Source organism: Myotis nattereri (assembly GCF_964212035.1).
Source record: "Myotis nattereri genome assembly, chromosome: 12".
NCBI lineage: Eukaryota > Metazoa > Chordata > Mammalia > Chiroptera > Vespertilionidae > Myotis > Myotis nattereri.
This window is the reverse complement of record NC_138087.1, coordinates 8854144-8872133: the sequence shown is the minus strand read 5'-3', so window position 1 is coordinate 8872133 and position 17990 is coordinate 8854144. Positions and strand designations below refer to the sequence as shown.

The following is a 17990-nucleotide window of genomic DNA, read 5'->3' as shown; positions in this document are numbered from 1 at the left end:
GCGCACACCACTGTGCAAAGCACTGCCCCGGAGCCTGCATTTCTACCTGAGAATGCTGGAAAACATCTTTAGCTATGGCATCCAAGTCCGAGGTGTCCTGGATGTTGCGGACGTAGTCAGCCACAGCCTTGATCACCACGTCACATGGCGGCAAGACCAACTGGTGGGCCCGGACCTGAGAAAACAAGCACAAATGTCAACGGTCTAATTCCAAACACAGGGTCCAGAAACCCCACGTGTTGTTTCCTGCCAAGGACCGAATTGTTCCCAATCTGTGAGCACTTGGCCCCAGGACTCTGGTACTCTGAGGTTCAAGCCCTGGATCTCCCTTACAGCCCAGTTAGGTTAAGCAGCATCTGACAGCCTTTCATTACTTCTGAGACCAGGTTTGCGACCTGCTTAGGATCAGTTCCAGGCTTGAGACCCTGGGCCCCATAACAGCCAGCACACAGCCATGAGAACCCCTGGGCCACAGATGCTTCCTTTCTTTCAATGCCAGCCAGCAGGAGGCTGTGCCAGGTAACAGTCCCAACCACCCAAGTCCACTGCAGAAAGACGAGGGAGGAAGCCAGTATCCCCTCCTGCTGAGGGGCATGTCTGATAAAAGACTTTTGGAATAAAGTATAGGAGTGTTTTACTGTCTCAGAATAGTTGATACCAGGAAAAGGCAAGTAAACAGATATATAATTATAGCTATGCCCTTGTGTTATTCTCAGGAACAAAGACGAATCAGGTACTAACTTTATTTTCAGAAATTAAAAAAAAATTGAATGACAGCACGAAATGATGTCTTTGTTTTCCATTTCATCATGAAGAGCATAAAGATAAAGAAGGGGCAAAGGATCTAAAGGCTTTGGCCTAACCCAAGAGGAAGGAACATTTGCAAACTCTTTTGATGAGGCCAGAATTATCCTAATTGTAAAACCAGATAAGACACTACAAAGAAAGAGAATTACAAGCCAATATGCTTGATGATAAAATCCTCAACAAAATATTAGCAAATCACATCCAGCAATATATTAAAAAATTATACACCATGACCAAGTGGGATATATTCCTGGGATGCAAGGCTGGTACAATATTCACAAATCAATAAATGTGATACATCACATAAACAAACTGAAAGACAAAAATCACATGGTCATATTAATAGTTACAGAAAAGGCATTTGACAAAACCCAACACACATTTTTGATAAAAATTCTCAGCAAAGTGGGAATAGAGGAAGCATATCTCAACATGATAAAGGCCATATATGACAAACCTACAGTGAACATCCTACTCAATGGGCAAAAACTAAAACCATTTCCCCCAAGAATAGGAACAAGACAGGGATGTCCACTTTCACCAAACTTATTCAACATAGTACTGGAAGTCCTAGCCACAGCGATCAGACCAGAAGAAAAAACTACTAGATTTAATGAATGAATTTGGCAATGTAGCAGGATACAAAATCAACACTCAAAAATCGATGGCTTTTTTATACACCAATTAGAGATCTGGTGCTCAGATTAGTGCACTGGTGGAGTCCCTCAGCCTGGCCTGCAGGGATCGGCCCAAACCGGCTCTCTAACATCCCCGGAAGGGTCCTGGATTGCGAGAGGGCAATTCTCATGTGACGCACCCCAGAATCGGGCTCCCTCATTTGTGGTTCCAGGTGCATCACCCGAGAACCGCAGCTGCCAAGTCACCACAGCAAAAAGAGAGACCTCTGTATTGGAGAACATATTTGGAAATGATACATCTGATAAAGGGTTAATATCCAAAAAATATAAGGAACTCATACAACTTAACAAAAGGAAGACAAACAAGCCAATTAAAAAATGGGCAAAGGACCTAACTAGACACGTCTCCAAAGAGGACATACAGAAGGACAAGAGACATATGAAAAAATGCACAAAGTCACTAGTCTTCCAAGAGATGCAAATCAAAATGACAATGAGGTACCATCTCACACCTGTCAGAATGGCTACCATCAACAAATCAACAAGTGACAAGTGCTGGCGAGGATGGGGAGAAAAGGGAACCCTAGGACACGGTTGGTGGGAAAGCAGACTGGTGCAACCATTATGGAAAAACAGTATGGAGTTTCCTCAAAAAATTAAATATGGATCTGCCATTTGACCCAGTGATCCCACTTCTAGGAATATATCCTAAGAAACCCAAAGCACCAATCAGAAAGAATGTATGCAGCCCTATGTTCATAGCAGGGCAATTTACAATAGCTAAGATCTGGAAACAGCCCAAGTGCCCATCAGTAGATGAGTGGATAAAAAAGCTGTGGTACATTTATGCCGCAGTAAAAAAGAAGAATCTCTTACCCTTTGAGACAGCATGGAGGTACCCGGAGAGTATCAAGCTAAGTGAAATAAGTGAGTCAGAGAAAGACAAGCATCACATGATCGCACTTATATGTGGAATCTAAGTAACAAAATAAACTGATGAACAGAGTGGATCCAGAGACATGGAAGCATGGAACAGAGTGGAGAATCTCAGAGAAAAGGTGGGAGGTAATGAACCAAAGACCTTGAATACATATGTGCATAACCCATGGACACAGACAGTAGGGTGCTGATGGCCTGGGGCGGGGGAAGGGGAACAGGGGTGGGCTGGAGAGGAAAAAGGGAGACATATGTAATAATTTCAACAATAAAGAATTATTTTAAAAAAATTATAGGACATATCATAACAAAGAAATAAATACATAAAATAAAGGCTTTGCGTCTCCAGAGCTGTGCACTCCTGCCACTCCCGTGTGAATGTGGTGTGTTCCATGGCAGCCAGCTGACCTCAGGCCCAGCCTGTTACCCTGAATTGCTCAGAAGGGCTCAACGGCATCACAGAGTCCTGAGGACTCCACCCGTGCTGCTTGTTTTGACAGTGGAAGAAGGGCCACAGTGTGCGGTGGCCTCTGGAAGCCAGAAAAAGCAGGAAACACTCTCCCTGAGCCTCCAAGGGAATGTGGCCACCGACACCTTGATTTTAGCTCAGTGAGACCTGTTTTGGACTTGTGACTTGTATGGTAGAACTGTGACCTATGGCAATTTGGGTTGTTTTAAGACACTAAAAGGAAAAGGGAGGGGGGAGAAAATTAGAAAAACTCAGCCTAATCAAATGGAATAGAAGAAACCTCTGGGAAAATACATATTTACACTTTAAAGTTATTATTATGCAAATTTTCAGATGCACAGAGTACATTCAATTTTCTTTTCTTAAAAAGCAATAATTCCAAATGGAAACAATGTTTCACATGTTGGAGCAGCTGCTCTACTCTCTCAGGAAGGCAAACCCCACAGAATGAATGGACTGCAGAGGACCACTGCCATGCCTGTGGGCCAGAAGCCTTCCCAGAAACCCAAGTCCTCCCATGTCAAGGAGAAAATCCTCTGGCACACACCTGCCCCCCGGTGAGGATGTCCCTGGAACAGTGCATTCCAGCCAGTCTGGAAGGCACGAAGTTCTAACTGCTCCCACCTTCAGAGTATTTAACAGTTCAGCAGCAGGGCAGGTAGGAGAGCCTGGTGGCAGCCCCAGGAGTGGGGAGTCAGGACGGAAACCCTGAGTGGCCTACACTCTGCAGAACTCGGCATTTTCCCCTCAGTGAGTGCACACCATGGGGACAGAGACAGGGACAGGGATGCCTGACCTCTCTGACTGCACAGGGTCGAAGTGCCCTTGCATGCCTGGTGTCTCTGAAAGCCTAGGATCACCTAATCATGCTGTAGATGATACTGGAATGGCTGGTCATTCTAGAAGGGTTTTATATACAGAACAAAAACATGACAATTAACATGGTAACAACAGAATCTGCTAGATATAAAAAGGCCAAAATATGAAAAGGCCTTCCTCTGGTGGGGGAGCTATTGAGGTGACGCAAGCTGACTCTCCTAGGGGCATTCTGACACCAGGACACCATGGACTCATGGGCAGCCCCTCACTGTCCCACCGACCTCAAATGAAAATGACAGTGTTGCTTTTGTTCCTGCAGGTATCCTTGTCTTCGCTACCCACATCCCATAACACTGTGGCTAAAAGATCCTTGAGGTGAACAGATTCTATAATTAAAGAGCCCCCAAATCCTTCTGAGTGTTTAAGACCACCGTAAACCTGCGTCCTTTACAATGTCCCCATGGCCCAGACTCTTCCCTCGTGCCCACTTACCCCTCACCCTTCCTGCTTCATCCTAACATAGCCTTCCAAATCTGACTCAGGGTGAGCTCCAGTATTCCCTGTACTCAGGGCAGACCTGATGGTGATAACATAGTGCACCCCCCCCCCCCCCACCTCAATCGGCGCCGGGAAAGCGAAAGTGGCAGAATGCAGTACCAAGGCAGACCTGGAAGGCTTCACTGCACACGAGACGCTTTAGCTTAGAAGAAAGAGCACATGAGATGACTTCTAAAATTCAGATGGGACTAAGCTTTACCACGACTGACCATAGAATTCCATTTAGTAGTAAGATTCCTGGTACATTTCAATATGGATATGTTTACAAACACCCAATTTATTAAAATTTTGACACTCCTGCGAACTTTTAATTTGTATTTTCTTTAAACACCATGCCATGGTGTGTGTGAGGGAAATCACGAATTCCTGTTAGAAAACCGAGTGTCATCAGAACCAACTCAGTGGAGAAAGAAAAAACCCTTAAAATCCTGGCCACCTTAAACATGTCTCTCTATATCCATCTACACACACACACACACACACACACACACACACATACATACACCCTATACGTGAGGGTATTCATCTACACACTTTTGACTGGAAATAACCACATTGAGACATGTTGACCAACAAAAAGGGCCATCACCTTAAGTTGCTAAATCTTCTCAGACACTGGAGAATAGGATCGCCTTATCCCGTTATAGCAGTAACTGCACATGAGAGTTACAGTAATCTGTCCTTGTCTATTCATAAAAACAAAATTAACACACCAAATAAATGAAGTGCTGGCTGCTTCGAGACAGGCTTCAAAATATTTTAATGGGAGTCCCATTTTCTCCCTTTTTCTTTTTTTTTTTGAGCAGTATTGAGGTTTTTTATTTTAGCTCAGTAGTTTATATTGCTACATACCTAAATTAAAGTTGGAGACATGTACTTTCTATCTCCAAGGATACACAGTAAATTCTGTTTAATTAAGAAGCAAATGTTTATGATCTAATTGTCTTTTTTTTTTTTTTTACAGAGAGGAAGGGAGAGAGATAGAGAGTTAGAAACATCGATGAGAGAGAAACATCGATCAGCTGCCTTCTGCACACCTCCTACTGGGGATATGCCCGCAACCCAGGTACATGCCCTTGACCGGAATCGAACCTGGGACCTTTCAGTCCGCAGGCCGACGCTCTATCCACTGAGCCAAACCGGTTTTGGCAATCTAATTGTCTTTTATGATACTTTGTAGCAATTTCAGTAATTGTTAGTCACTTGTTTTACAAGTAAAGAAATAACATTTTGGAGCTGGAAAAAATCTCCCAGACACTTGTATAAATTAACCCCTTAGCTTCCAGGCAGGATAATTAAATAATAAATAGATAACATCTGTGTGGAAATTTATGATAACTGCCTCCACACAAAATATCCTCTCATGTGACACATTTTCACTTTTGGTATCACCTTTCCCCCAATATCCTATTTCCTGCTGAAAAAGGTGTCCTGCTGTCTCCCATGAACAGGTGGGAAAGATGTGGAAGGCACTTAATGAGGGCAGGCCCACCTGGGGCCTTACCTCTGTCAGAATCCCTGAGCCAGCAGGCCACACTCTGCCATCCATGACAATCCCGTTCCTTCTGCCGATCTTGACAGCCTCTACTTTGTATTTAGTTCTGAACCCCCCAGGAGACCCAGGACTGGGTTAGAGCAGAGGCCAGGGCATGTGTGCCTGCAGTCACCTGGCCAGCCACCCTCCCAGGCCTGCCCAGAGACCTGCCACACCTCTGCCCTAGCCAAACAATGTGGGCCTCGCATGTCTCCCAGCAGCGGGACACCAGGGATAACCCCTGAACAAGTGGTTGGCACGGCCACATGTCCACAGTGCCAGTGCTGGTGGAAATAACCCCGAGCTGTATGCGCACAGGCTGGCCCACACTGCAGGAACGCCACGAGAATCCTTAGAAGTCCCACCAACATGCCATGGCAGTCTTCCCTGCAGCCAGTGCCAGCCACCACAGACAGAGATAACCTCTGCTTCTTTAGAGTCCCTCCCTGATTTCCACCCATTACTTTAGCAATTCAAGGGGTGAACACGGGAGCTAATAAACATCTACATTATAGGAATGTCTGAAACTGAATTAATTTAAATAGTACAAAGAAGTTACCATATTATATTTCAATCAAATTACACCCACCATGTCACAGTGGCAAAGGATTCAATTAAAACCCCAGGTTCTCTTTCAGGTGATATGTTGATTAAAAACTCTCCTAAGCTGTTAAAAATGTATCACTAGAAAGGATAATTTGACAGGTTCATAACTTTTGTACAATGGAGATGAAATGTCTGATAAAATGGCAGGTCCCCATCAGCGGTGAGAGGCTCACTTCCCCAGTAAATGCCAGGTCTGCACATCTATAGCAAGTGCTGGCTCACAGAAAGAAAAACAGTCAACAGACTTGGTGTATTACAGACTTTGGGGAAAATCCAGCGACTCCATTTCTGTTATATTGTGCATATTGTATACAGACAGGATGACCTGTGAAATTTTGTTTTAATTAGTCATTTCTTTGATGAGGTTATTTTATAGAGCCTGTTCCAATTCTAAGTGGTTTCAAAACCCCAGAACATTTTTTTGTTGTTGTTTTAAGACCAAAAAAAAGGAGTATTTTTGCCCTGACCTGCTGAGCTTCATTCCATGCACGAGAGGTCCCAGGTTTGATTCCTGGTCAGGGCACATACCAGCAGGGAGCGTGCAGGAAGCAACTGATCTATATTTCTCTCTCATCCATGTTTCTCTTTCTCTCTGTCCCCCTCCCTTTCTCTCTCTAAAATCAATAAAAATGATTTTTTTAAAAGGCATATTTTAAAAATCTATATGTGCTATAATTTTGTGTTGGAAAATAGTTTTCCTCTCGTTTAAAGAATACATTCTTGTTCCAAAATTTGTTTTAACTTGTTCTTTTGTCCTTTAACCCTTACACCTGTGTGCTGACAGGAGTCTGAGCCTGTCTGCACCGTCCCACGCCTGTCACTCTGTGAACAGAGGCCAGAAAGCACATCTGGTGTTGCATCTTTAGGAAAAGAAGGTCAGCCATCAGCTTTGCCACATGATTTCAATGAACACCAGTTTCTTAATACAAAAGTTAGCTATCGCTCCACATACACCCAGGAAACAATTTAATAAGGCCCAGTTTAAACTCTGTTGTAGATGTGTGCACACATATAATTCAATGGCAGGATAAACAGTGCTTGTAGCCTGGGAAAAGGTATAAAGTTTTACTTATTTCTCAAATAATCCTCAACCTATGAATTTTATCTCTACAGAATATATAATTTTCGGCAACTAAGATATTTTTCCCCCTTTATATTGGCCGAAATTTAAAATCCTTGAAAATTCAGGAAACTAAAGGCCTGAAAAAAGCTGCCCCACTGCTCACCAGATGTGTGCAAGAGCTGAGGTAGGGAGGAGGTAACTTCAGAGATGATGGAGCATTTCCCCCCAATCTGCATAAGTGAGTAAGCGATCCGACTTTAGTAAAAGTATTTATAAAGTACATTTTAAAAGTCGCCCAGAACTCATGCTGGAGTAGGAAACATGGGTGCAGTTGAATGGACTATATTTTACTTTATGTCATATTAGTATATAGTGGACACTATAGTTTGTGACTTAAAATATTTACTTTATGAAGAATTTTGGAAAATGTAACAATGTTAGAAACCCAAAGAATTGAAAGAATGAAGCAAACTTAAACATGCAAAGTGTAAAGAAAGATTTGTTTTGTTTTGTTTGACTAGTATATATCAATTATCTTACTGATAATTACGTCCTCATATTTATGTCAAAGTTCATTGGTATTTTAGTTTGCCTTTAAAAATCCTATAATGTGTTGTTAGGGATTAGATAATTGTTTCTAGATTTTCAAAAAGTCTTATATGAAGTATTTATATACTATAAGAAAATGTAGTACTGCTATTTTGATTAGTCTGAAATAAATTTTAACTAAGTGGAAAAAAAAAAACACCTTGATGATCTCTCCCAGTTGCATCCCAACTTCATATTCATATAAATGTTATGTGTAAATCATGTGCATTTCTGCAAGCACCATAGTGGTTTAATTTCTTACCATGTTATGAATACTCATTATGAAGTTACGGGACAATAAGGACAGCACAGAATGCCAAAGCATGAATGACAGTCACTCTCAGTCTTCCCCATGCTGATTCTGTGCAGGACCTGTGGCTTATCTCTAAAATCCACGCAGTCACTCAGTCCCTGTGGGCGTTCGTGTGCTAACTGAAAAAGCCAGGCAAAACCGTGATTCTGAGACTACTGGTGCGGCTGCTCCCAAACTCTCTCCGCCGCTCATTACATGCGAGGGAATACAACACAAGCTTCACGTAACGTCACTACTAAAGCAGAAGATCCTGATCCACTTCACTTTCACTCGGGAAATAGCTAAGTGTGATGATTACAAATACTCTGTGTTTGGGCAATTTCAGGGAAGGAAAGGGACACCTGATTTGGTCACTATTCACTCGTGGGTAAAGCACATATGTTGACACAGCAGCATCGCTGCTCCAAACCTGGTCTCCCACGCTGGCGTACAGACCAACCCAAGGAGCTGTGCAAAGGGTTCCTCCAATTCCCAATTCACTGACCATACTCCAAGGCCCAGTGTTCTCTATAAAGAGTCAAAAGTAAGGAAAACATTTAAACACCATAGCTGTTAGGTAACCACAAACAGCCATGCTTTTGAGATTCTTGAAAAGTTATGACCGGTATCACTATCTTACATATATTTGCCTAAATAAAGCTATGAAAAGGCTGCTAAAGTGCAGCTAATCACAAATAATGCCAAATGTGACAACCACTCTATAGATGGAAACTGCCATGCAGATATACTGAAGTATTTCACATAAAATTTAACATATTTAATGTATTAAATTGAGCAAAAATAGGTTCTCATCACACTATCCAGGCAAGGAGCACCAGCAGGCCTGATGGAAAGGCAGGTGGGTCTGGGCCCCCTCCTGCAGGGATGTCCACTTACAACTGGGCCTGTAGTGTCCTGTGGTTCATTCCTCTCCTGGGGGATGTTCTAGTATTTCCGAGTGCTGTGTCAGACACTGATCTCGGCATGTATCACTTCATTTAATCCTCACAAAACCCGCCATGGGGTGCACTCTGAATGTCCCCATTTGACAGAGGACCAGCTAAGTAGTCGGGCCACCATCCAAACCTGCAGACAGACTGTACACTTGGCAACTACACTCTGGTGTTATCTTCTAAACTGCGTCTTTTAGGACTGAAGTGTCCTATAAAATGGTGGTAAACAGTTCCTTTTTACTTCTAATATTCATATTTAGAGCAATTAAAAGTTGGCAACACTACAGTAGTCCTCTCAACCTATGTTTTAAAAACAAATCCATGAACCTCAAATCCCTGTTTGTATGAAGGGAAGCTCAAGGAGACTATCAACAAGGGAGACATGAGGTCAAGCTGAGTGTTAGACACGGGGAAGGTGGGCACAAGGGCAGAGAACCAAACCAGGGGGACCATGCACAGCTCCTGGGACAACACAGGTGGTTGGGAAGGAGAAGAAGGTCAGACTAGCTGCAGGGAGAGGAAGAATCCAAGATCATTCCCAATTTCTACCCTGAATGACTGGAAAGACAGTGGTAGCAGTAGCTGAGGAACAAAATATAGGAAGATAAGCCCATGTAGAGATGATGACCCTTCTAAATTAGAAATGTTAAATTTGGTGTACAGGTGGGATACACCCGTAGTCCAGGTAAAAAGTCTAGCTGGGAGAAGTACACTGGGGAGTCAGCCACAGAGGTAGTAAATGAAACCTTAAGAGCAGATGAGATGTGCCAGAAAGAAAGCATGAGGACCACAGGAAGTGCAGATGGACCCTGGTGCTGCACACACAACCACTGGAAGCCAGCTAGCATGGAAGTCAAGGAAAGGATGAGGCAAAGATGAACAGAAAAACGCTGGGCTCTGGGGAGCAAGGCAGAGTGAAGAGAGCAGGACAGGTGACAGTGTCAAGGACCCCAGGGAGGCGGAAAAGCATTCTTCAAATCTGTTAACCGAGTCATCAGCAGCCTTGGACAATTGAGTGCAGGAGTTAAAAACTGTTGGGGACATTAGGAGAGGCTGCCCTGGGTAGATTCCCAGGTAAAAAGGGTGCTAGGAAAATGAGGGAAGGACAGGACCACATTTATAAGCTAAAGACCAAGAGGCGAAAGAGGTAGCCACACAGAAGCAAAGGGGCAATAGGGTGAGGTACGCAGAGGCTCTCTGAGTGCACTCGGTGCCAATAGCTCCAGAATATCAGGAAAGGATAGTCACAGGCTGGAAAAATGGGCATGATGAAGAAGAGCACAAATAGGGCTGTGGTGGAGGGAGGTGAGAGCTAAGGGAGGCTCACTATCCTAGGTGCAACTGAAGAGAGGTCTGAAGAGACTGATGACTTTAAATATTTTTTTATTTTTAATATATATTTTTAAAATATATTTTTTATTGATTTCAGAGAAGAAGGGAAAGGGAGAGAAATAGAAGCACCAATGATGAGAGAGAATCACTGATCGGCTGCCTCTAACACGCCCCAAAATGGGATCAAGCCTGCAACCTGGGCATGTGCCCTTAACCAGAATCGAACATGGGACCCTTCAGTCCACAGGCTGAGCCAAAACAGCGAGGGCGAGACTAATGACTTTTAAGGCAGACATTAAGGAGAATAAAAGGATTAACTGCTGACACTGATAGCCTGGTTCAAGTCAGATAACATAGTTTTGTGAATCGGTATAATTGATCTTATTTTATATGCAAGAAAATAGATCAATTTTAGGCACACAATTCACAAGTTCTGAAAAATGCATACATTTGTGTGGCCACCACCACAATCATGAATATAACGTTTCTATCACCCCAAATAGTTCACCTGTGCCCTTTCCCATCCCAACCCCAGGCAACCATTAATCTGCCTATTACTACAGTTCTGCCTTTTCCAGGGTTTTACATTAAGGCAATCCTAGGTACTTCCTTTGTGTTTAACTCTTCATTTAAGATAATTCTTCTGATAATGCTTATTGCATGTAACATTATTATATTTAAAATCATTTTTCTTGGAAAAAAAAGAGAATGCTTTTGAGATTCATACAGACTGCAAGATGAGTAGTTTGTTCCTTTCATTGCAATCAGCACTTCACTGTAAGCCTGTCCCGCACCAGCTTACAGACTTATGGCTTGTTTTTTTGTTGTTGTTGTTTTGTTTTGTTTTGTTTATATTTTATTGATTTTTTACAGAGGGAAGGGAGAGAGATAGAGAGTTAGAAACATCAATAAGATAGAAACATCGATCAGCTGCCTCTTGCACAACCCCTACTGGGGATGTGCCCGCAACCAAGGTACATGCCCTTGACTGGAATCGAACCTGGGACCCTTCAGTCTGCAGGTCGACGCTCTATCCACTGAGCCAAACCAGTTAGGGCTGTCTTATTTTTTTTGAGGCTACAATGGATAAAGCTACTCGGACACTCAGGTTCAAGTCTTGTTTGAACATATGACTTTGTTTCTCATGAGTAGGTCTGCTGGGTTATATGGTGGGTATATATTGAACTTTGTAAGAACTGCCAGACTATTTTCAAAGAGACCATCTACTTCCCATCAGCCATGTCTGAGAGTGGCGGGTACTGACACCTCCAGACACTGAGCATCAGTCAGACTTCTTATTTGGCCCCAGCACATCTCGTGTGGTTTTACCTTGCATTCCCTAATAGCGCGGAGCATCTCTTTATGTGCTTGTTGAACACTCTTCAAAATGTCTGTTCAAAACTCTTCTCCACCTATTTGTGTTGGGCTGTATCTTCTTATTGTGCTGTCCTTTACACATTCTGGATAGAAGTCCCCAACCACTGATATATTCTGCAAACAGGTCCTCTCACTCCATTGCTTGCTTTTCATTCTTACTAAAAAATCACTGCCTAACTCAAGGGCATAAAGATCTCTTTTATATTTTCATATTCTTAGTTTTGCATTGGAATACAGTTATTGTAGAAACTATCCTTTCCCCATTTAGTTACCTTGAGACTCCTGGCAAAAACAACTGACCACACATGTATAAGTCTATTTCTGGACCCTATTCTGCTCCACTGATCTACATGACTACCCTTATGTCAACACCACAGAGTTGATTATTATAGTTTAAAGTGAGTCTTTAAATTAGGTAACATTTAAGTCCTTTTATTCTGTTCTTCCTTTGCTGCATTTCTGTTGCTATTCTAGGTCTTTTGCAATTCCATGTCAATTTTTAAAACAGTTTTTCAATTTCTACCAAAAAAAAAAAAAAGTTTGCTGGGATTTTTATTAAGATGTAGTGAAACTATATAACAACAGTCTTTTGATCCATGAATTCATTACCTCTCTCCATTTATTAGGTCCTTCTTTAACTTAGACCATAAATTTGTAGTGGCATCCATCTGAGATGGAAGAAGGAGCAAGATTAAAAGTGATGCTGGTACAATCAGTTCAAGGTAACCTGCTAGGAGATCCCAGGCTGGCTAGGGAAAGAGAATCTGTGAGAAAATGGGCAGAGGGCCCCAGGAGGGCCAAAGAGCAAAGTCTAAGCTTGTGAGAATACTAAAGGTAGAAGGCAGTGGTGACAGAGAAAAGAAGGGATATTAAAGCTTCAGATAGAAGAGCCAATGTATGAGTCTGGGCCTAGAAGGCTACAATACAGTAGAGGGTAGACAACTGAAGTTAAGGGACACAAAGGACATGCTGTCTGTGGGCAATCTCCAGTACACTGAGCTCCCAGAGGATTCTGGAAGGCAATGGGAAAGACTGGTAAGATCCCCAAAGCTGTAACAAATGACAAAAGTGACTTGACTGGAGTGATTATGAGCAGTAAAAAGTGGTACATTTAGGTGGCCTGAGTCTCAAAAGAGTTATCAAAAGGACCCAATCAAGGAATGTGGAGACAACCACAGAAAGTACCTGCAAATTAGTATCTGATTAGAGATATAGATCCAGAATATATTAAAAAGAACTTTTACAACTCAATAATCCAATTTAAAAATAGATAAAGGATCTGAATAGATATTTATTCAAAGAAGACATACAACTGGCCAGTGAGCACAGGGAAAGATGCTCAGTATCACCAGTCCTCAGCGAGGCAAACCAAACAACATTATACCCCTCGGACAGCTAAAGATAGAACAGCAGACAATGACAAGTGGTGAGGATGTGGGGAAAACACAGCCCTCACACAACTGCTGGAAGGAAGGTAAACAGTGTAGCCGTTATTTTCCTCAAATATTAAGCACAGAGTTACCACCTGACCAGCAATTCCAGTCCCAGGTATACACCTGAGAGAAATGAAAACATAGCTAGCTCCACACATGGATTTGTCCATGAATATTCACAATAGCCAAAAGGTAGAAACAACCTGAATGTCCATCACCTGATGAATAAATAAACTGTGGTAGTTATATCTATACAGTGGAATATTATTTGGCCAAAAAAGCAATGAAGTGCTAACACATGCTACAACATAAATGAAACATGCTTATTAAAAAAGCTAGACACAAGAAGTCACATAATTCCACTTATAAAAAATATCCAGAGGAGGCAAATCCACAGATTAGTGGCTGCTAGGAGGTGGGGAGAGTGAGAAGTGGGGAGTGACGGCCCACTGGCACAGGGTTTCTTTCTGGGGTGATAAAAATATTCTAAAATTATATAGTGATGATGGTTGCATAGCTCTGTGAACACCACTGGTTTTTAGTGTTAAAGGGGTAGATTTTTATGATAAGTGAACTGTCTCAAGAAAGCTATCATAAAAACAGAGATGCTTTCTAACTAAGAATGGCAGTTTTAGAAGTAACTGGCTGGCAAGTTCCAACTCTGTCACATGTCCTCTGGTCCCAGATTTGTCTCGTCTCAAGCAAGGCCCTCTCTCAGGGTGAGCTGCCTCAGCGTTCGGTGTGCAGGGTCCACTGGGGAGGCGCAGGGTGTGTGTGAGGACAAGGTCGGAAAACCACCAGGAGAACCTTATTCCAATACAAATGATCTCTTCCATTCATGACAGAGAAGGCCTGCTTATGGACAGTGCCGGGGTTCCCGATCCATGGGGGCGGAAATAAGCTAGAAATGTTCTGCACACTTATTTAAAGACTGAAAATATACTGCTAAATTTAACATAAAACTAGAAGCTTCCAGGTCATGAGAAGACAGAGAGCAGAAATGCCACTAGTTGAGCTTCTCTTTGTTTCCTGACACCCACGGCCTCAGAAGCCAGGCACGGTAAACATGGTGAGTCTCCCCTCTCATGCCTCAGCTCTGCTCCTTCTGGATGGAACATGCATTCCAGCTTGCTCGGGAAGAATCTGCTGGCAGACCCAGTCCCTCCCGGGACAAGGCGAGCTGAAAGCAATCTGTAAAAACTGGGGAGCACAAATCCTGCCCAAGACTCTGACCCTTTCCCAGAGATGTGATGTGGGAACCCCTCCCCCATCTGTAAAACAGACAAAAAAGCTATACTTGAGTTGCACCCATTCCAGCAGATTCCTTGGAACTTCAAACTTTCCACCTTCACTTGAGAACCAATGGGGAATAGGGAAGGAAGCTCTAATGGAAAGGCATAAACAAGTAAAACTCTGGTGAGTTTGGTTTTATATTTTCTTTTTAGGGATCCCATATATAAATTTAAAATAAAACTTCTTAACTAAAAACAGGTTTTCACAATCTAAAAGCTGAGAGCCTGGTTCAGTGCACTAAAGTCCCACTGGGATCGTTAAGAATGTACAGCTAATGTGCATAATGATAGTGACATTATAATGACAAATTAATAGAATGTACATTTTTTAAAAATTCTGGAGGATCAAGTATCAATCTATTAAAAGTGGTTATCTTCCAGGAGTGAGATTCTAAGTAGCTCTTACCTCCACATTACATAATGGTTTATTTTTCTCAACCTTCCAGGCCCCTAACATTATTTCCTCTAGAGCAATGGTTCTCAACTTTCCTAATGCCGCAACCCTTTAATACAGTTCCTCATGTTGTGGTGACCCCCAATTTCATTGTTACAAATTGAACATAATTAAAGCATAGTGATTAATCACAAAAACAATATGTAATTATATATGTGTTTTCCAATGGTCTTAGGCGACCCCTGTGAAAGGGTCGTTCGACCCCCAAAGGGCTTGCGACCCACAGGTTGAGAACCGTTGCTCTAGAGCCCAAAATGTCCTTGGATTTTAGAGGTGCTGCTTGGCTCTTACAAAACTATAGGATGACTTCTTGAGAAGGGAATATATTGAGTTAACTTCAATTAACACAAAGAGGGGGAAGAATTCCTCAGTTGAAAGGTCTGTAGTGCCCAAAATGCTACCTCCTAATGCCTTAAAAGGTAGAACTCAGAATAAATGAAGCCCATTTTTCTATTTATGTACAATTTATACCCAACTTACGTTTTTGTTTGTTTGTTTGTTTGTTTTAATATATATATTTTTTATTGATTTCAGAGAGGAAGGAAGAGAGATAAAGAGATAGAAACATCAACGATAAGAGAGAATCACTGACTAGCTGCCTCCCGCAAACCTCCCCAGCCGGAATCAAACCTGGGACCTTCCAGGCCACAGGCCAACACTCTATCCACTAAGTCAAACCGTCCAGGGCTACCCAACTTTCAAATAGGATTCCAAAAAGGATCTGATGTCCTACCTCGCTCAGATAAAGTTGCATATGATGTAAGATAAACCATAGACCTTAAAAGTGCCTCAAATTATGCTGCTTTTCACTCTGGAAGCTGGCTCCATGTATGACATGAAACCCAAACAGGGCCCAGGCCCAGTGGGTATGGATTGTGAGATGGCTAGACACTGGGCAGCCAGTGCAGCTGATGCCCACAGCTCCTCATCAAGTAAGCTGGAGAGGGAAGAGAACTTCTGAGCCAACACTTCACCCCGATATCTGCCGAGAGCCCTGCCATATGTCCCCACCTCACACTTCTGTCCAATCCATGTTTCTGGGACCCTAGCATGTTACTCTCTGGGAACCAGCCTAGATTCCTCCTCCCTGGGGTTGAACACACACTTCCTAATGACACCTGTAAAAAAACATTGCTCAGTGACTTTTGATGGCAGACAGTAAGACATAAAAAAACATAAAGTTAGGGATAGCATTAGAAAAAATCCAGGTAAATTAAAACGAATTGTTCCTGATGTGACCTGATAGGATGCCCTGGTTTCCAGCTGCCTAAGGAAAAGGTAATGCTATTAAAGGAAGGTGAGTGACTAAAAATCAGTGAATTGGAAGGTAGGGTTGTAAACACTACAGAATATTATATCAGAAAGGGAGAATGCAAAGGCTGAGTCTTGGATGGAGCTCTGAGAAGAGGCAGAGGCAAGGGGGCTCTGGAAGAACCATGTCTTGGCTACACATAGGTACAGGCTAACACATTGATCTAAGGTAGAGGTGACTCTACCACCTATTGAAAAACTCATATTTGTAAGTAAGAAAATTAATATATAAAATCTTCAGCTGAAAGAATTCCACCTTCTGGGTATAGGGCATGAAGAATTCCTCTAAGGAAATTTTAAGGACATTTATAATTTCTCTAAAATGTATGTGTTGGGGATAAGCCAAGGCAGATTACTTTTTAAGGCAGGCAGATCCTGAAGTTAGGGGAAAGCACAACACTGCTAACTTTGTGGCATGGTTCCTTCTACAATAAAGGAACATTATGTATATTAAAATAACAACAAAATCAACAGTTGAATATTACAAATGTTGGAAATGAAATGAATTTGTACCTTAAGTGAGGCAAGTGGGTGTTCCGGACCAAGTAAACTCCAGTGAAAGGAAGCCAGGTCTTCATCAGGTAGAATGTGATTTCCTGGAAGGCAAACATGGAACCTAAAAAAGCCATCACCATAGTGACACAGGGAAATGATCACTGCAGTTAGAATCCTAAGATCACCTCATTTGACAAACCACATAAAACTTCCACACAGAAATTGGGAATACTTCTTTATCTTTTAATATAAAGCAGCACAGAGCAGGCCCACTTCTTGCAGTTGCCTTAACTACAACATGAACTTGCAGTACGCTTCCGGCAGCACCCACACTGAGCACACTGTGTAACAACCTAAGCACAGCCTGATAATGCCAACTTGATGCAAGTTTTCATTGGCTCAAATGAAGATTGCATTCTGTAAGCCAGTTCAACAGCAAAGGTAAAAATCTGCAGTTATAAAATTTAGGTGACAATGACTACTGCTCTTGGCATGGATCAACACCCTCCTCCCATAATTCCTACCGCCACCCACAAATAGATGTGGCAAAGAACAGATCTTAACACCACCAAGCAGTGTCATTCAGCTGTGCACCCTATCGCCAGGCTATGTCACAAATGAGTACTGTATACAGTTTAAAAGCTACATTTTGGGGAAACATTCACCCTTCATTTAGTGCTTGCTGCCTAATATATAAACATCTTCAATCTGTTAGTTATCTCAGTGCAATTTAAAAGCAGTAATTTCCTAAATAATTCTGTGATTTTTATATCATAATTTAGTCACCACCACATGGACAGCAGACTCATTAATTGGCTAACAGAAAGCAAAACAGGGTGAGATTATTTGCAGCATTCCTGATCATAATATTCTTTTTTTAAAAAATATATTTTATTGATTTTTTACAGAGAGGAAGGGAGAGAGACAGAGAGTTAGAAACATCGATGAGAGAGAAACATCGATCAGCCGCCTTCCGCACACCTCCCACTGGAGATGTGCCCGCAACCAAGGTACATGCCCTCGACGGGAATCA

The 17990-nt window shown here is 42.3% G+C and overlaps 1 protein-coding gene across 1 annotated transcript in view; it reads right to left on the bottom strand.

Annotated features, from left to right (window-relative positions):
- Window positions 1-17990, bottom strand: part of FAM120A (family with sequence similarity 120 member A) — a gene marked incomplete at its 5' end in the record, with an annotated part of 110809 nt that overhangs the window by 71024 nt on the left and 21795 nt on the right. The window contains 2 exons of the mRNA XM_081103522.1: window positions 47-175; window positions 16976-17058. Of these exons, the coding sequence (XP_080959648.1) occupies window positions 47-175; window positions 16976-17058 (212 nt within the window). The remainder of the gene's footprint in view (window positions 1-46; window positions 176-16975; window positions 17059-17990) is intronic.